At 31.5% G+C, this 20,240-nt stretch overlaps 4 protein-coding genes and 1 long non-coding RNA gene across 5 annotated transcripts; 3 read left to right on the forward strand and 2 right to left on the reverse strand.

Moving 5' to 3' along the window:
• The first annotated feature begins 1,393 nt into the window (after positions 1 to 1,393).
• LOC126857905 (5-aminolevulinate synthase, erythroid-specific, mitochondrial) lies at positions 1,394 to 4,898 on the forward strand. Its single transcript, XM_050607792.1, has 5 exons — positions 1,394 to 1,537; positions 1,627 to 1,672; positions 2,581 to 2,638; positions 3,098 to 4,377; positions 4,466 to 4,898. Exons 2-5 carry the CDS (start codon positions 1,670 to 1,672, stop codon positions 4,712 to 4,714), a joined length of 1,590 nt encoding a protein of 529 aa, XP_050463749.1. The 5' UTR covers positions 1,394 to 1,537; positions 1,627 to 1,669; the 3' UTR covers positions 4,715 to 4,898.
• Positions 3,109 to 6,180, reverse strand: LOC126857910 (uncharacterized). The gene is made up of 2 exons (XR_007688557.1): positions 6,097 to 6,180; positions 3,109 to 3,322 (listed from the first exon to the last, which is right to left on the reverse strand). It is a non-coding gene; the product is annotated as an uncharacterized LOC126857910 (long non-coding RNA).
• LOC126857906 (beta-1,4-galactosyltransferase 1-like) lies at positions 5,245 to 9,202 on the forward strand. Its single transcript, XM_050607793.1, has 2 exons — positions 5,245 to 6,049; positions 6,117 to 9,202. Exons 1-2 carry the CDS (start codon positions 5,252 to 5,254, stop codon positions 6,309 to 6,311), a joined length of 993 nt encoding a protein of 330 aa, XP_050463750.1. The 5' UTR covers positions 5,245 to 5,251; the 3' UTR covers positions 6,312 to 9,202.
• On the reverse strand, positions 6,349 to 16,020 carry LOC126857902 (RNA-binding protein 5-like). The gene is made up of 8 exons (XM_050607788.1): positions 15,821 to 16,020; positions 13,917 to 14,513; positions 13,749 to 13,818; positions 12,354 to 12,427; positions 11,434 to 11,547; positions 10,607 to 11,357; positions 10,350 to 10,513; positions 6,349 to 10,263 (listed from the first exon to the last, which is right to left on the reverse strand). Exons 2-8 carry the CDS (start codon positions 14,490 to 14,492, stop codon positions 9,259 to 9,261), a joined length of 2,754 nt encoding a protein of 917 aa, XP_050463745.1. The 5' UTR covers positions 14,493 to 14,513; positions 15,821 to 16,020; the 3' UTR covers positions 6,349 to 9,258.
• A 420-nt stretch (positions 16,021 to 16,440) lies between these two features.
• Positions 16,441 to 19,632, forward strand: LOC126858043 (mitochondrial-processing peptidase subunit beta). Its single transcript, XM_050608048.1, has 7 exons — positions 16,441 to 16,608; positions 17,204 to 17,422; positions 17,725 to 18,110; positions 18,195 to 18,388; positions 18,490 to 18,659; positions 18,765 to 19,019; positions 19,240 to 19,632. Exons 1-7 carry the CDS (start codon positions 16,540 to 16,542, stop codon positions 19,378 to 19,380), a joined length of 1,434 nt encoding a protein of 477 aa, XP_050464005.1. The 5' UTR covers positions 16,441 to 16,539; the 3' UTR covers positions 19,381 to 19,632.
• Positions 19,633 to 20,240: the final 608 nt, after the last annotated feature.

Consider the following 20,240-nt stretch of genomic DNA (forward strand, 5'->3'; position numbering starts at 1 on the left):
TACAGAGGGAGTAAATAATGATTTTAATATCTATCAAAGGTTATTTTTTATCTTTCATAAAACAGAAAACTATATATAAATATTCATTTTTTGATTGACATTTATTACGTTTTTATTCATATATTGTGTGTGTAGAAAAAAGAAGCAAGAAACGCACTTGATCGCAAAAATTACGCAACAGCTATTATTTGCGATTTATTCTTTATTTGGGTATATAATGCATTTATTATTTTTCTATATATATTACATTTCTATCAAGGCTAATCCTGCAAAAACGTCGAAAATTTGTATGTAAAATTATTATTACATCGCAGAAATTGCTTGTAATGTTAACGGTTGTCCATGTTATATTATTTTCCTAAGAAAGTGTTGTTCTTTTTTTTCAAATTTTCAATTTTTCAACTTTTCTGATTTATAATTTTTATTATTATTTATATAATATTTATAAGTTTCGATGATTTGTTCTAGTAATGCATTCAGAATAATATTTTTAGACAAAATTAAAATTTGATACATGCATGATAGATTATATAGACAGTTCAAAACAGCTTCTTCGCCTCTGACGGGATTCCCAGACTTCTTTTCCCGAAAAGGAAAAATTACAATTCTTAGAAGACTTTTATCATATTTACTAATATTTCCACGTTGTGCTTACTCATCCGTGAATTTTTTATTGTACGAGGTGTTTTGTCGAGCTTCTATATTATGTACTTCACAATGAAAATGTGATTCCAAATTGTTTTCATTTCCATACCTGATTTATCATGTAACACTGCAAAAAATGCATATAAATAAACAATAGGCATATCTTATATGTAAAAAACAGCTTAAACTTTGATTTTTGTTGCTTAAAAAATAATTTAATATTAATAAATGATAAAATATATAAATAGTATACATTTTTAATAATTCTAATATTAATAAATTATAAAATGTAAAATATAAATATAAAATATAAGTAGAAAAGAAAAATATATTATTAGACAAGAGACACAGCAAAAAAATTTGAATTTCTATATTCAACATTTTATATTTATATATGCAGTCTTTTTCATTTTAATATCTATGCAATTAAAATTTCAAAAACATCTTTTTTAGTTTTCTACGTGTTTAAAATAATCGATTAACATTTTCAGATTTAGAATAAATAATAAATATATATAAATGTTAGAAGAGCGAATTATTGGTGGGCGAAGAGACATACAAATTTAGTGTCTTTTTTTGTTATTATTTCTTTTTTGAATAAAATTGTAAAATAGAATGTCCATTTTACGATTTGAATATTGTAATAATGCATGTTCGCTGGTGTTTATTTAAAACGTGAACAATAGTAACGATGGCATTCTTATTGGTCACTCGGCAACACATGTCGATGATGAGATCGCAAAAATGAGAAAAATGCGACGACGTTCCATTCGCTCTCTCATTAAGATTCGAAACATTCAGAAAGCAAGTTAGTCGGACAAACACGATTGCATCGAAATAACTTCACGCACAAACTGTTCGAGTGTGTTCTCACATATGTCATATAGCTACGGTAATATTAAAAAAAAAATTAAGATTTGAGATTAAAACAAAACTAAAAATAATACTGATTAAAAAAAATTTCGCAAAATTTCGCAAAAGGAAAAACCATTGATCATCATCGCGAGTTTGTCTACCAATCAGCATGGTAAGTGATAAAGGCGATTACAATATCGATTTAAATTTCAAATTCTGGTGGCATTGTTATCATTTTATGTATATATATTGCTATTATATATATATATATATATATATATATATATATATATATATTGTGAATGTCCTTTTTTACATTTTGGATTGTCCTCAGCAGATTAATGAGTTTCGATAAATTTAAAATTATTATCTTACTATTATCTTATTAAATAAAAAAATTAAAGTTATTAAAATTATCTAGGTTACTCAATATAAATAGATACATTTCTGATATTTTTCTTTTTATAAATTAAACATTAACTGTAAAGAAAAAAATATTAACTATTATTAGTAGTTGATTTTTATAAGTATCAAAATTTTATTATTACTTAATTCTAATAATTTTAAAAAATATTGTATATTCATATACACACTTTAATATATAAATTTTTCGCATTTTGTATGTGAAGAAAAGAAATTATTATTACATAATAACATTGAATGTTATTATATTACATCAATAGGATGTTTACTTCAAATGTGCACAAATACGAATAATAAAAATGCGAATGTGTCATTATATAAAATGTACGATCTATTTGGTCAGAATTTTTTGTTGTATCTATTGAATAAACGAAGTCTAAGCACGTACAGCATATTGACTTTTGAAATCGAAATCACACTGTTAGATCACGAATTGATGTTTTTGCAAATGCTAGTACGGTTGTCGCGTCATCGCGTATCGTGTCAGTGGCAGTAGCGAGCAGTGGCGAGCCAGTTGCCGAGCTGTTCGGATGTGGAGATTCGTTCTTTCGCTCATTTCAAGAACTAGTTGAATTTTCTCATTCAGAGATCTTTTGTATATTCTTAACCGCAATCTTACCAAGACAACGTTCAATCCTCTACGTTTCCTGCTTTCAGCTGATCCGACAATACGTCCGAAGCGTTGCTAGCAATCGTACCATTAACGTCACGAAAGGTAATGTATGTGTGTATGGATTATATACCTGCAGACACAGATATGCTATGTCATTTGTCACTTTCTCTTTTGCCACTTCGCGCACAGCCGACATGATTACTGCGATTTTTTGTTATTTAGTTTTCTCTAAACAAACGTGATTACTATTTATTTAACTTCTTATCTAATTGCTTTTCCATTCATTTTCTCGCGTGCAAATTATGCAACTCCCAAGAGATCGGATATTCTGGCGACTATCTCAAGTCGCAACCGAGAATTGATATGAGATGGCATTGTCACGCAATATACTACCCGTTTTTAATACATCTTTTTAATTTATATATTTTTATTTTATTTTATCTAAGGGTATCTAACTTTAGAACACTGTAGTGAAATATTTTTAAAATATGTATTAATATTTAGTGATTATTTTTTCATTAATTTTTATTTTATGTATTGTATGAATCAATGTATTTTTAGATTTTTTGAAAACCATGCCGTGCCCATTCTTGACTCGTTTGTCTGCGAATTATGTTCGTAATTATGGATCATCTCTGATAATGAATTATCGACAACATTGTCCAGTATTGTCAAGATTGTTCAGTACAATGTCAGAATCAGTGGAGCCTCAACCAATTCCAGAGTCTATACAAAATCAATGTCCATTCTTGTCCAGAGAACGTAATGCTGTTAAGGAAGCCAATCCTGCAATAGAGGAAGATGTTATTAGTGTAAATGATAATCAGGAAGAAGCCCAATTCCCCTATGAAGAATTTTTCCACGAGCAAATTATGCGAAAGAAGAAAGATCATTCATACAGGATATTCAAAAAGGTGAATCGTCTAGCTGAAAGTTTTCCGAGAGCTTTAGAATATTCCTGTGGCAAGAAAGCTATTACCGTATGGTGTTCTAACGATTATCTAGGGATGTCACGTCATCCCATGGTGATTAATGCAGTACGAGAAGCTTTAGACAAATACGGTGCTGGAGCTGGAGGTACGAGAAACATTTCAGGCAATTCTACTGCTCATATAATGTTGGAAAAGCGATTAGCACTACTGCATAAGAAGGATGCTGGTTTACTTTTTACTTCTTGCTTCATCGCCAATGATTCCACTTTGTTCACGCTAGCAAAAAGACTGCCAGGATGTCACATATTTTCCGATGCCGGAAATCATGCCTCTATGATACAGGGCATAAAAAACAGCGGTGTATCAAAGCATATATTCCGACACAATGATGTCGAACATTTGGAAGAGCTTCTGTCAAAAATAGATAAAAGCGTACCAAAGATAGTGGCATTCGAGACTGTTCATTCCATGACCGGTGATATTTGTCCATTGGAAGAATTATGCGATGTCGCGCATAAATACGGTGCAATAACATTCATTGACGAAGTTCACGCGGTCGGCTTGTATGGTCATTCGGGCGCTGGTATCGGCGAGAGAGATTGTATACTTGATAAGATGGATATTATTTCCGGTACTTTAGGAAAGGCGTTTGGTAACTGCGGCGGTTACATTGTTGGCTCCACAAATCTGATAGATATGATAAGAAGTTATGCTGCCGGTTTTATTTTTACCACTTCATTACCGCCTACCGTATTGCATGGAGCCTTGACATCCGTCGAGATTTTGGCATCGAACGAAGGCAGGTCATTAAGGACAAATCATCAGAACAACGTGGCCTATATGAAATCTATTCTTACTGCCGCAGGTCTTCCAATCGAACCATCGCCCTCTCACATCATTCCTATAAAGGTAATTTGTAACTAAATGAATATACTTAAAGTTGATTAATATAAATAAAAATTATTAATTACTAAAATAAATATGCATGTTTTTTTAGATAGGAGATCCATTGTTATGCAGTCAGATAGCGGATCATTTATTAAATGACAAAGGACACTATATACAAGCTATAAATTATCCTACTGTTCCAAAAGGTGAAGAAAAATTAAGATTAGCACCAACACCAGGACACACTCGACCTATGATGGATAAATTTGTGCAAGACACACTGGATGTTTTTCATCAACTTAATATACCTAAAGTAATTAAACCGAATGGAGCACCGCGTGCTATCTTGGTTCATTGACGAATGTATATAAAATAGAAATGATCGCAAACAAACAGGAGCTCACCTTCATACAGGTGTTTATTTATGTAGGTTCTCTATGTATTGTTTCGAGACAACAATATAAATTAACAACCTAACAGATAAATCCTATTATCAAAGTTAACAATTAACAGAGGTTTAAATAAAGTTTTAACTGATACAATTTACCGTGCTAATTTACTTTCCCTCCTCAGCATTTTCTACATAATTCTATATAAATCTGTGATATATTCTGATTTACGACCACTTGATTATTCGCGCATGTGCCGGTGCATCTTCTCTTCTATGTTGCTCGTGTCCGCCGTGTCGTCTACAGTTTATCAGTCAATTCTGTGATTTGAGTTTTTTAATTATACAAATTTTTCTCTTCTGAAATCACATCATCGATCAATAAGCACGCATGTGTCCATACGAAAATCAGTGGAAAGCATTAATCGCGATTTTAACGCGTTTCTTTGGGAATCGCTTATATTGAGTACGTTAATGTTCGTCAACGATCGAATTTAGGTTAGGAGGATGAGAAGCTTCGTCAATATTTTCAAGATGTTCGTCGCGTTCTTTTACGATTATGCGCGCGGATTATCTTACACGGTAACGACGATACTCGTATTATGTTATTGCCTGCATCCAGCGCGTTTCGCCTCCCACTACACCTTCATCAAGACGGAGAACATTTATGATGAAATGGAGAGATCGTATCCGCCGAGGGATAACTCCTGCGTGATATCAATTAACGGTAGACGGTCCTCTGAATTGCTCTATCCGGAGGAGCATCCCCGGGAGGATCCGGTGGCGATGGCTCGACGACTCGGTATACTACCGGGTGGCCAATGGAAGCCTCTCAACTGTCATCCGCTCTTCAACGTTGCCATCATATTGCCATACCGCAACCGGCAGAGTCAGCTTGCTATTTTCATGAATTATATACACCCGTTTCTGCAGGCGCAGAATCTGGATTATCGGATATTTGTCATCGAGCAGAGCCCGATGCGCGAGTTTAATCGTGCTAAGCTCTTCAACGTCGGCTACGCGGAGGCTACCAAAATTAATGACTTTCACTGTTTCATTTTCCAAGACATAGACCTGATACCGCAGAACCTCGACAATATATATGCGTGCACTAAAATGCCTAGACATATGAGTTCCAGTGTAAATACTTTTCGATACAATCTACCTTATACAGGTCTGTTTGGTGGTGCAATAGCGTTAACAAGAAAACAATTTGAAAGAGTGAATGGATTTTCCAATGTTTTCTATGGTTGGGGTGGAGAGGACGATGACTTTTACAGTCGCTTACAGTTCAGGGGTTTTCAGGTTTGACAACAATCATGCGACGAGACGGATTTTTACAAGTTACTTACATACTAATTTTGTTCGGCAGATTACGCGCTTTGGACCTGATGTGGCGCAGTATTATATGCTAACACATAAGAAGGAACCTCCTAGTACCGCAAGATTCACGAATTTGGAAAATGGTGCTCGCAGGTACGATACTGATGGACTTAACAATTTGGAATATAGAGTATTGAACCATCAATTGCGACCGCTATACTCTTGGATTTTAGCCGATGTGTAATTTTTATATAAGTTTTTTTATTATATATATATATATATATATATATATATATATATATATATATAGCACATATTTTTTATAAATTGGCTGATTATGAGTTATAGTATATTTATTTTCCAGTAGCATCAAAAAATTTTATCTTATACGAAATACACTAGTCAAACAAATATAATTGCTGGCATGCTGTGATAGAACATATGATTAAATCTCGCAATGTTATTTATGAGTGATGATTAAAATACTATTGCACTTTTGTGTATTAAAATTTGAAAAATTCTAAGCCTGCAACAAATATTTTTTACAATCAAAATAATGCTTTTTTTCAATAGCAGTATTGTAATAAATTAATAGTTTGTAATTAGTTAATAGTTTGTACAAAAAATAATAATGTAGTTATGTAACTGATAAGGTAATGTGTTGAAGACTGTCATCATAAAAAAAGCCATTTTTTTACACAATTCCTCAAAATAAGAAGCAATATTATATTACTTGAAGATATATAATATACTTTTATTCTAAATCATTATTTAATCTCATATTTTCATCATATTTATATACATAAAAGAATTGTAGCTATTTAATGGCACAAGAATCCATTTCATAATAGAAAGTACATTATATAATCTTTGGTTGTAAGATATTTAATACTGACCTTATACATGCTCAAAGAGATTTTGGTCTTTTTATATCTCTTGTGTTATAATAACACAGTGATTTTGGTACATTGTGATTGTTCCTAGTTTTAGATATAAAATAAATAAACTTTTTCTGTTATAAAATAAAGTCTGATGTAATATTGTATAAATATTTAAATGCAATTGAATTAGAGAATTCTCTCTAATATTGTTCAGTTTACTAACGATTATAGTAACAATTTATTATAATCTTCACTTTTCTATAAATTGTAAATCACTTAATATAGAAATATCCAATATTTTGCTTTATATCTCTGAATATAATAAAGATGATAGTGAAATGATAGTAAAATGATTATATAAGGTGTGTCATATTATAACACTGAAGTATTATAAATATGTATTAATTTAATATTAAATATTAAAGAGAAAAACGACTGTAGAAATGAAAATGTAAATATAAGATAACTAGTATATAATGTTATACTGATCTACATTTTGTGAATATTAAAAAAAATATTATATATTATATAAGGAATATATTTAAAATGATGAAATACAAAATTTTATTGTTTTACTAAGCTTAGATTATGACTCTAAAAAAAAAGTAATATTTAACATTCCAGTGTGTTCTTCTTTTTTGACTTTTGTGTGAAAGTATAGATTATAGTATTATTATATGTATACACACTCTATTATATATAACAGCATATCTCTCTCTCTCTCTCTCTATTTTTATTTCAAATGTATATCCTCTCATCACATATTTAAGATTTGTAATAAACCTCGAAAAATACTAATAGAATTGATTAAATATAAATAAAGGTGATTAAATTTATAAATTATACATTAACAAAATATCTCGATATATTTATATTTCTATAAATAATATTATTTATCGAGTTATTTTTTTTTATGTAATCTTTAATAGACTCAGAGACAGATTGAGTACTTTTTATTCTTTATTGCTAATATTGTGTTACTCGATCATATTTATTTGAAAAAGAGATATTGAATGAGAATGATGATTGAGTCAAATAAGCAAGTTTAGAAAAGTTAATATGTATAGAAAATATTCACGTGTTTCCATCATGCGAGCAATAATATATATCGCATGTATATTTATTAATTCTTCTTGATGTTATTAAATACATGAATCTCGCACGATAATTTTAGAAAAATAGTAATAAATTGTAAGAATGATGTTAGAAATGTGTATGTATAGTGACAAGTGTAAAATGTATTATCTCCAAAAATCATAAAAAAAAGTGTACAAGAATAAATGTACTATCCAAAAATATATCTTTATATTCAGTTTGATATAATTAGATTGAAGGAATTTATTACATTTCGTTATGATATAATAAATATAAGATGCGTTAATAAAAATCAAAATATCTTGAATAATAAGAACAGATTATGTATATTTTTTTTTCATAGAAGCAGCAAATTAACACAGTAGTTTTGCGAAGCAAATTATTTCTCTTTTTGAACATATTAAAAAAGTACTTCTAATAATGTATTTCTAATAATGCGTAACAATATTCATAATAAAGTGATATTGTTCATACAACTCACTTGTTAGGTCAATGAACATTTTATTATGCTTCAAAATATTTAACTTGTGATTTTCTGTATTGCTTACAATTTTAAAGAGAATTTTTCACGATCAGATTTGTTCACCATCAATTTTTTTTTACCACTCATATTGATATACACTCAACTGTACATATTATATTCTTTGTGAAGAATATTATTGCATTGAACAATAACAACTCATAATCGACTATTTCAATAGAGTGATTCATTTTTTCTATATCAAAAATCCACTATTGAAAAAATCAGAAATAATATAATTAAAAGGATTAAAAGGAGAGAGTTATTTTCTTTCGCAAGTGTGACACCGCCGTTATATAAATAAAAGTAGAAAATGGCATATATGTGTATGTGTATATGAATCTTGACAGTACATTGTATTTTTATATATTACAAAAAAGAAAACGAGATTTCTACAATATGCCATTATCTTGAAGCATATGAAAACAGAATTTTATACGAGAATATATGAAATGCATATATATTGCATAGAGTATACACACAGTTTCAGGAATTGATCACTGTGCAATTATTGGCAAGTAACTACAGTATTCGAATGATAACAATACGAGAGTGTAATTATGTCTATGGAAAATCGAGTACGAGTAAACTTATATGTGTGTGTGTGTGTATGTATATATATATATATATATATATATATATATATATATATATATATATATATATATATTACCTTATATATATTACCTTACCTATTACGTATCAGATAGTTCTTGATATCGCGCGTACATCATCTTTTTCACGCAGTCCTTATAAGTATCGCCCGGTAATGCGCTATATGACGAAGTCTTCGCACCTAATCCAGCCGTAGGGACGCGTCTTTCGGCTTCAATAATACTCGTTCTACCTTGATTAGATTTTCCTAAGCCCATCCCTTCGCTCCAGCCCATTTTTTGCAGTAATTTATTGCCAACGTTGTCTGAACCAATACCGGCTCGCGTAGGTTCCTCGTAAGATACCGACATCTCCTCCACTCTAGTTTTCAAGTATTTCTCTTTCAATTTATTGGGTTGTGGTGGTTCGGGTTCGCCATACTTGGCTCGCCTTTCCTTAGCACGGTCTCTGTATTTGTTGTTTCTTTGCTGTGGATCGTTAGGATCTAGACCGCGTACTTGATACCAATTTTCCAAATTCTGCTTGTGGAGATCGGATAACTGTTGGTGTCGGAGTAACGCCTCCTTACTCGGGAACTGTCGTTTGCAGAGTAAACATGCCAGTTTACTCCAATCAGTATGCTGTTTCTCTTCCTGTTGCACATCTTCTATTTCCTCTTCCGTATCGCTACCACCACCGTAAGCGGCTACCAATCCATTACCACTCTGATCCTCGTCCTCGTGATAAGGAGTCGCAATAGTTTTCTTTTCCAAAATGGCGTATCCCGCATCCGCCGCACCACTGCCACCGATACCCTGACTGCCATCCGCACCGGCAAATTCCGAATTCCAATTATTCTTCGCGTTTTCCTTTTTCTGATTCAATGTTTTAGCCCAACGTTCCATGTCCTTTGCTATTTTCTTTGCTACTTTCACTTTATCCTGCTTGGTGTCTTTCTTTTTATTCTCATCCTCTTTCGACGCCTCTTGAACTATATTAGTGGTTGATGAAGTCGTAGCCTGATTGCCGATTGTGATCGCGGAATCTGTACCACTTGCCGTCGTTGTTATTGTACTTGCAGCACCCTGCGTTGTACTCGCAGTGGTCTATAAAACGTAAAAATAAAAATCTTTCATATTAATACTTTTAAACTAATTTCATGATATATGAATTTTTTCTTTAAAAATTTTACCTTAGCTGGTTGATAAGAAAATGATTCAGCGTCCCAGTAAAGAAACTGTTGTGTATGACTGTTATAATAATATTGCGAATTCGGATCATAATATAATCCGGTACTAGGATCATAATAGTAGCCAGATGATTCATCGTAATGATAAGTGCTGACATCCGGTACAGCTAAAATGATAATTATACGTGACAGTATATTATTTATAAAGTTTGATTATCTGAAGAATAGATTTAAATAATTTTATTCTTGAGAAAACTCACAGTATACTTTTCCATCACTGGAGTGTGCAGGAACTCTGCCACTCGCTAACGTTGTACTAGATGGTGCTGTAGGGGTTGGTCGCCCCTTCACATCATCGGTATCGCCTCCTAATTTCCTAGACGCTTGTAATTGTTGTATAGCAGATTGTGCCACCGCCGCGGCCGCATTTACTCGGTCTGTCTGATTTAAAGATGGCAATGTGATCGCCGAGCCCTGCATTATCTGATTTTGATAGTACTGCGTGTAATACTGAAGGTAATGGGCCTTCTGCGCAGGTGTTTTGGCATACAAATTGGCACTGTATTCAGCCAATTGAGCGACATCGTCCAGGGTATATCTTTGCGGTTGGGCATCGTTCGACTTCCACGCGTTCGTGTTATTAATTTGATGAAGTTTACAATATGTTATCTCCACCTTTCTGCCGTCGACTATCAGTCCTTGTTTTGTGAGTGCAGTATGCAAGTACATTGCATCCACTACGTTGCCCATTTCCAGATAGCACACCCCCCGAGATGTATTTGTAAGCGAATCACGACCGATGCGAATACTGCGTATTGGCATTGATGACAAGTTCTTCATCGCTTGTAGAACCGAATCCTCGGTCGTTAATACATCTAATCCCCGTAAAAGTACGGTGTTCGTGGGATGTGGACTGATTTCGTCGCTGCCTTCTCCGCCTTCCTCGCTCTCCGCTCGCGAGGCAGAACATTTGAAGCAAGTCTCGCGTCGCTTAAAATTATGCGCTCCACACTGTGTATAAAATAAATGTATCGTTATTCGTGAATACGTAATTTCTATAAAAAAAGGAGAAATAAACGATACAAACCTTAACACAGTGCCAATCCTGTGTATTTTTGGCTGGCGGTTTATCCACATGACACTCTTTCGGGATACTGTACTGCATCAATGCGCGATATTGGTCCTGCAGCATCAGCACTCCCTGAAACAGAGAATTTCAGTGTTATCCCGTCCAACATCTTCCTAAGGCCTCTTGTTTTTCCCGTAAACTTCCTTCTTGGTTGACGAAATATTATAGATTTCTACTTCATAGTTTTCTGTCTCGAGTGAACAAAGCCTCGTTGGCTTATTAACATGGGTCATTCCACACCGTTTGCAGACCGATTTGTTTTCTCATGCGCGATTTATATAAACGATCATAATATTTAAATTTTTATAAAAAAGTGCAAAAAAGCAACATTACGCTCGATCATTTGCATGTGTGAAGTAAATAAAAAATCGTGCATAAAAAGAGAACGTCATTAATCAATAATCGCATCAAAAATCAAGCGAAACGGAAGAAGCAAAGATACAAATATTATGACAGAAAAGCGGATAAAGTGATTAACATAAAAATTATGATTTGTAAATTAATCTGTCACATATCAAAATACAATGCACGATCAAAACGCGATATAAGACGACTGGAATGACCCTTTTTTTTTATCTTCATTGTTAGTTGGCGAATTCTTTAATGATAAAGGGCAAGTAAAAGCACGCGACGCGGCGAAAAATCCTTCAATAAACTTAATATTTGCGCGAATATTGCGAGCGAGTTAAGAAAAAGTCTGCAAAATATGTGGGGGATTCCTAGATAAATAATTAAATACGGTTTAGCTTAACAGGTGCACAGCCGTGGCCACAGGGAGGGCCAGAGGGCTGCGTTACCGTGCCTTGCCGCCACGGGGCAGTCGGTGGCACGCGTGCGACAACGCATCGGTTGAGTATGTGGACCGAACTTCGTTCTACCTGTTTCATCTCCATCCACCGTGCGGCCTCCTGAGTCGCGTTAAACTCGACGAATGCAAAACCTCGCGAAGCACCTATACAGAGCAAATACACACATATCCAGAGTTAATCCACATTTTTGCCTGGAAGTCTCTACTCTGAGAGGGCAGGCAATCACAGCACCAACCATTGTGACAGACCGAGTTTCAAACGAAGTGTATCTCTTCGCTTCGTCGCTCGCTTTCATTTTCCATTTTACCTAAATCTCACCAGAACGAATTCCGTGCGAGAGACCGCAGTTCATCGATTATATTTCGTGAACTGGTACAATATATATAATTTAACATTACGGAGAATTTTTCAAATATCAAACCTAGCTGAGGCAAATTTTTTTGGCCTTACTTTCTTTTATCCTTTTATTACATAAACTAGCGAGAATAATGTAGAGACTTTTGCGAACAAAATGATTCCGATAATAAAAACCGCGATCCCGGATGTATATTAATCGTATTTATATACCGTAGTCTGTAGTAGTATGTAGTAATAATAGTGGTAGATCAAATTAAAGCTTAATAAAAAAGACATTGTTTTAATAGCAATACGAGATTTTTTTGTTTCTACATAAAATATAAAGTTTTAAAATTGAGGAGGAATAAGAAAAATTTGTGAATCTATCAGATATTGATTTTTTTACAAAAAATTTATGTTTTTCTGTTTTAAAGTATTTATTTATGATCTTTTAGGATCCCTCATATCACAAGAAAAATAAAACAAAAAAGAATAATTGTATTACTATTAAAATAACATCTTCAGATGTAACATCTGAAAACACAAAAAATACTCTAATCGAAGAATTGAATGTTATGTAACCCTATAATTATATACTGTATGTTATATTATCTTACTTGTAATAGTAAGAATTTGTCATTAAAGAATATCAATTGTGATTTGTTTTTGGTTGGTAGATATAATTTAAAATTATATTGTGTAAAGTAAATTTTATAAATCTTTTATTGTGAACTATCTTTTATATGTTTTTTGCAAGTAGTTTAATATTCTCTTTTAAAATTTTCCCCTTGCATTTTTTTTTTTATTTAATTTATTAAGAAAAAATAAATAGTCGATAGTCAAATTAACAAAATTTTGAGATATATGATTGGTACTAAAATATTACAAATAAAAGCTCTAAAAATTAAATAAATAGTTTTGCAAGAAATTCATTGAAATTTTACATATAATTTGATTTTTGTTATATCTATTTATATTATAACAAGTTTCAAAATAATTTTTTGTTCTGTTATGCAATTTTGTAAGAGATAATTATTGTCTTATAGTAAAGAATAATAACAGTCCAGTTCATATGGATAATAACATCATAAGGATGTATTCAAATTGTTAATATAATGCAATAGTTACCTGTATCTTTTTTTCGAATCAGCCTGATGTCCTTAGGCATAAGACCACAATTGAGGATGTCTTGCCGCACCTGTGATACACACATCATAATAATAATAGTGATGTCATGTTCTATAATGCTGGCTCATCGAGTGGCCACTATGTTAGGCCACAAAGTTGACAACCTACGTCATTTTCAGTAATATGTTGAGCAAGCCCACGTATCATTATGGTGTTGTTAGGCGATTGTGATTTGTAGTGGATCCCTTCCATGGACGAGCTATAGGCACGACCATGGTCATGTTCAAAGTCCAAACTTTCTCGACTATGATCGTCGTCGCGATCACGATCCCGATCGTCACGTTTTCCCCTACGGTCCCTATCTCTGTCCCGATCCCTGTCACGTCTAGAACGATCTCTATCTCTGTCTCTGTCCCTATCTCTATCTCTGTCCCGTTCTACAGAGTCTCTGTCTCTTTGTCTTCCATAACGATCTTCGCGATCCCTATAACTGCGATCACGATCGTCTCTGCTACGATCTCTCCTGTCCCTTGAACGATCTCTCTCACGATCCCTATCTCTTCCACGATGATTTCTGTAGTCTGGACTACGATGATCCTTATCACGGTGATCAACATCACGATGTTCCGAATACTCTGGTGATCTGTTACTTCCATAATCATTGCGATAATCATAATCAGAATTGTGACTTCTTCTTTCTGGCCCATAGCCAGGTTCCCAAGGATCAATGTTATTGCTGTACATGTTGTTTGCACACTTCAACTTCTGTAAAAAAAAATTTTTTTTTACATATTCAACAGATATAAGAAAATTTTGATTTCATATGCATATATAAGTTGTTCAAAATATATCGCAAACAGATAATATAAAATAATAATAAATAGTTTTTTATTTAACAATATGTCAAGAAAATGATTATATGTAATGTTCTAATATCATATATTGTATACATATGTAACATGTAATATCAATTCTAATTCTTTTATTTTTCTTTACAATATTATTTTTTCTATATACACAAACATATTTTTTTCTAATAGATTAGAAATGTAAGAAAATAAATAAAAATTATATATTCATTACATATATGTGTGTGCGTACGTTATTCAAATTCCTTATTTTATTTATTAAAATTATATTTTAATATGTACTTCATTTAATATTACAAATTATTTGATTGATCAATCAGTATAAAGAAATCTTTGTTCCTTTAGTTAATAAAATAATTTAAAATATTTGTAATAAATTAGAGAGTATAGTTTTAATAAAAAATATATTTTTCCTTAATTTTAATTTATATTATAAAAATATATATATTATAATATATATTCCAGTTTTAAAAGTAAAAATTTAAATTTAATTTATTAATTTTTTTTAGTTTAAAACTTAAGGCCATTGCACGTTAAAAAATTTTAGTCATAATTATAAGGCCGTAAGAAAATTGACCAATCACAATCAAACATTCTAAAATATAATAAGAATGTTTGAACTGTGATTGGTTGATTTACTTATTTTACGATTACGACTAAATTTTTTTTAACGTGCAATGGCCTTTAGGAAATAGATATATAGCACGCACACGCATACGCACACACACACACATACATAAGCAGTGAAAATATACTATGTATATCGTTATATGTGTAAGTCTGTAATAAAAAAATACAAATATTATTGTAATATTTTATCTATTAAGACACAAATATTTAATTTTGACCTTTCAAAATGATTGAAATAATTCAAATTTTTTGTTTGATACACAATCTCACAAATAAAAAAAAAAAAAAACGGGAAGAAAATCGATTTTATACAGCAGTTTTTATATGTATTATGACAGCAATGCGCTTACAATGCATCCAACGCGGCATTGTACGAGGGAAGGAGACGAGAAAAGCAATATCTGCAATGAATCGCGGTTATCGAGCTTCTTAAATATAAATAACATATCCGCCACCTCTCAAGTAAAAATAATAAATATTTGAAGCAAGTATTTCGGCATAGCCATGACGCGTGGAATTTCTGTCGCTATCAGAGAGATGCGAGGTATCATAGCGTTGATGAATAAACCTTACCCGTTGCAGTGATTCGTTTCAGCGTGATATCAAATTCTCAATAAACAGCAGTGAAAAACACGCAACGCTCAGCGCTCGCTATTTTACTAAAAACACTCGACGAACCGCCGAAAAATAACACAATCCACTCAATGGCGTTGTCAATCCTCTTGTTCGATCCGTAAAATATGGCGATTCCGCGAAGAACGAGTCGAAACTCATTACGTGTATCCTTGAGCTTCGATTATAAAACTCTATTGAACTGCGAAACTACGAGAATCAATAAAGACTCAGCAACGCGCATGCGTAATTTTTCTACTAGGCACGCGGCAGCTAATCATCTTCTACTACATGTCGTTATTTTCGAAAAAGCGAGAAGCCGATTGGCCACCGAATAAATCACACGTTGCGCATAGAAATACGAGGGTCTTTAACATAATGTCAAATTGGACATATTCCTGTGTACAGTAATTTAGATTTATTTCTAAAATGAGATGCGTGGCGTAAATAGATTAGATAATTTGTTATTTTCAGATGTATTTACATCGCTATAAGACGCCTTTTAACGCTGAAAATGAACATCGAGAGCATGAAAAGGCACCTTTATACACCAAGTTATGAGATACAACGCCATCTCATAGTATATGGGATCTTCTGTATTCTGAACTATATTCTTTTCTGCCGTGCTCCACCTCCACCGTTTCGTCGGCTTTACTCGCGACAAATTGGTTGCTCGAAAAATGGCTACTCGTCTACTAAAAATTAGTAGCGCACTGCGCACGTATACTAATAAAACCAGCCTTGTAAAGGTAAAACTGATTACATTTCACGATATGCAATTATGATGATTGTGATAACGGTTTTAACTTTACAATCAATTCATTTATAATTTTAATCGATTTAAAAAAAATTTGTCATTTTCGTCAGGTCCTTACGTAATAAAAGTAAAATAACAGTTTTAGGATATTTAATATCTAAAAATGATGTGATCGTCTAATAGTATAAATTATTTGTATCAAGATGCAATAATGAAACTCTTTCCAGAATATATGCTTATATCTCTAACCTCAATAATATCAAATTTGATATTTTACTTCGACTTTATATTTTTGACAGGTGTGATTTAATATGTTGTATGCACTAAAAAAGCGTATTTAATGATTATACATACATATATACATACATTTTGTTATGAATTATTTAAAAATATATAAAAAAATAACATTTATTGAAATTTTAGATCTATATAAATAATTATTAGTATAATTTAGATATACAGATTTATTATTTAATAATGAGTTTAATCTTTTTATAATAAAAGCTAAATATTTATGATAATTGCTTATTTTGTTTTGGATTAAAGTTGTATATTACTTAGAATTTGTTAATAACTTTGTCAACTAGGTACCAAAACAATGGCAGTCAACTGCTGCTTCTCTGAAAGAAACGCTTATCAATCAACCAGCTACGAGAGTTACAACTTTGGATAGTGGAATGAGAGTTGCTAGTGAAGATAGTGGAGCTGCAACCGCTACTGTTGGTCTTTGGATAGATTCTGGTAGTCGATATGAAACTGATGATAACAATGGTGTTGCTCATTTCATGGAACATATGGCTTTTAAGGTATATTGATTTGTAATACTAATGAAAAATAATAATTATGACTCATGGTATTAAATTTTTTTAAACTTTTTTGAGCAGAGACTGTAATTGATATAAAACACTTCTATTTTGATATAATGTAACTACAGTATATTGCATATGATATACGTTTTAAATAACAAATGATTTTATCATAATTTTACGTACACACACACACACACACACACACACACACACACACACATATATATATATATATATATATATATATTTTATAAATCTATTATCATGTTTTTTATTACTAAATCTTTTTTTTTATATAGGGTACTGAGAAACGATCTCAAACTGATTTAGAATTGGAAATAGAGAATATGGGAGCTCATTTGAATGCCTACACAAGTCGAGAACAAACAGTATTTTATGCAAAATGCTTGTCACAAGATGTACCAAAAGCTATTGAAATTCTCAGTGATATTATTAAAAATTCTAAGCTGGGTGAAAAGGAAATCGAAAGAGAACGTGATGTTATTAAACGCGAAATGCAAGAAGTTGAAACAAATTTGCAAGAGGTTGTATTTGATCACTTGCACGCTGCTGCCTATCAAGGTACATCCTTAGGACGAACGATACTGGGACCTACTAAAAATATCGAAAGTATTTCACGAAATGATCTTGTTAATTACGTGAAAACTCATTATGGACCACCTAGGTAAAACTTCAGTCTTTTCATCAAGTGAATTTTAAATACTGAAATTTCAGCGAATGTTTAAAAAATCAAGATTATTTATTTTAGATTTGTATTAGCTGGTGCTGGTGGTGTAGATCACAATCAATTAATCGAACTTGCCAATAAGCATTTTTGTGAAATGACAGGACCGGATTATGATAATATTCCAGAGTATGTTAAATCCTGCCGCTATACTGGCTCTGAAATAAGAGTTCGCGATGATACGATCCCTCTCGCCCATGTCGCGATCGCTGTTGAAGGTATTTAGAGATCATTTAATTAAAATAATTTACTAATTTAAAAAATTAGTTATATATATAATAGTTTGTGTAATGTAATTAATGAACATTGTTAACAAAAGGTGCTGGATGGGCTGAGGCAGACAACATTCCTCTTATGGTTGCCAATACTCTTATAGGAGCGTGGGATCGTAGCCAAGGAGGGGGTGTAAATAATGCAAGCAGTCTAGCTAGAGCTTGCGCAGAAAATGGCTTATGTCATAGTTATCAGAGTTTTAACACATGTTACAAGGTATGCATTAAATAAATAATAATGTACTGTTTCATATATAATAACACATGACTATAACAATCAATATATAAGTTGCAGTGAATATATCATTCTTTAATTATGCAGGATACAGGACTTTGGGGTATATATTTTGTTTGTGATCCTATGAAATGTGAGGATATGACATCACACATTCAACACGAATGGATGAAATTATGCACATCTGTTACTGAGAAAGATGTAGCACGTGCAAAGAATATACTTAAGACCAACATGTTCTTACAATTGGATGGCACTACCGCTATTTGTGAAGATATTGGCCGTCAAATATTATGTTATAATCGCCGTATTCCACTTCACGAACTCGAGATGAGGATAGATGTATGTAGCTTCAATTATACATATGTATAATTTTTCTATCAAAGAAATTTTTTTCTAATTCAATATCTTTTTTCTTTTACGTGTAACAAGATATATTGTAAATGTTTGCAATATAAAAAAAAAATGGAGATCTTATAATATTTATTAGATTAGAAGATTATCTCATTTTTTTCAGAACATGCAATACATTAATGTATGATTATGTATAATTTCTTTTCAGTGTGTTACTGCTGAAACTATTCAAAATGTTGGTATGAAGTATATTTTTGATCACTGTCCAGTGATTGCAGCAGTTGGTCCTGTCGAAAATCTGCCAGATTATAATAATATTCGTGGGGCTATGTATTGGCTCAGAACGTAATCATCTTTAAGTCATCAATAAATCTTAGCAATCATAAATCAATTAGAAATAAAGTGAAATTATAGTACACATATGTTTACTACCTGAGAAAAATACCCATGTAAATTAATATTTATGTTGTTGATTTCTAATAATAATGTTAATATTATAGCTTTCTCTCTACATGAAAATTGTAGTTTTATTTTGCCATAAGTTTATGAAATAAATATTCGTTGATGTATATTACCTGGCTAAAATAAATGATCAAAAATACATTTTGAATAATTTTCTAATATTATATACCAAATTTTAAAAAATTAAATATTGAAAATTTATATATTGTGCATATTTATACAATATGTACAATTTATAGCATTTTTCATTTTAGCTAATGATATTAAAAGTCGCAATATATTTTTTTATTCTCTACATTTATTATATTCAAAACACACAAATCTATATACATTGTAAGATAATATATAAATTACATTATTAAATAAAAAAACTACGATTTATTTTATTTAAAATTTGTGATGTTTTGATATAAAGATGAATAATTAATAATAAAAAAGATAAAAAATAATTTTAATGTAAATGCAAATTTTTATTTTCTTTCAAAGTGCATATATAAGCAAAAATAAATAATTAGTAATATTTTTTATTTACAAAATGCATACAATTTATATTGTTTCGAATCTTCCAGCAATAAATATAAAGAGAATAGAATATCCCGATTTGTATTTGTACTTTTTTGGATTATGTTTGTCATATTTATTATGCATAATATTAAATACACTTTTAAATATGCTAAAAATAAATTTTAAATCTTAAATACAGGCATAAATTTCAGTCAAGTTAATATGTCATATATTTAATTTGCT

Source organism: Cataglyphis hispanica, chromosome 23 (assembly GCF_021464435.1).
Source record: "Cataglyphis hispanica isolate Lineage 1 chromosome 23, ULB_Chis1_1.0, whole genome shotgun sequence".
In the NCBI taxonomy this organism is placed as follows: domain Eukaryota; kingdom Metazoa; phylum Arthropoda; class Insecta; order Hymenoptera; family Formicidae; genus Cataglyphis; species Cataglyphis hispanica.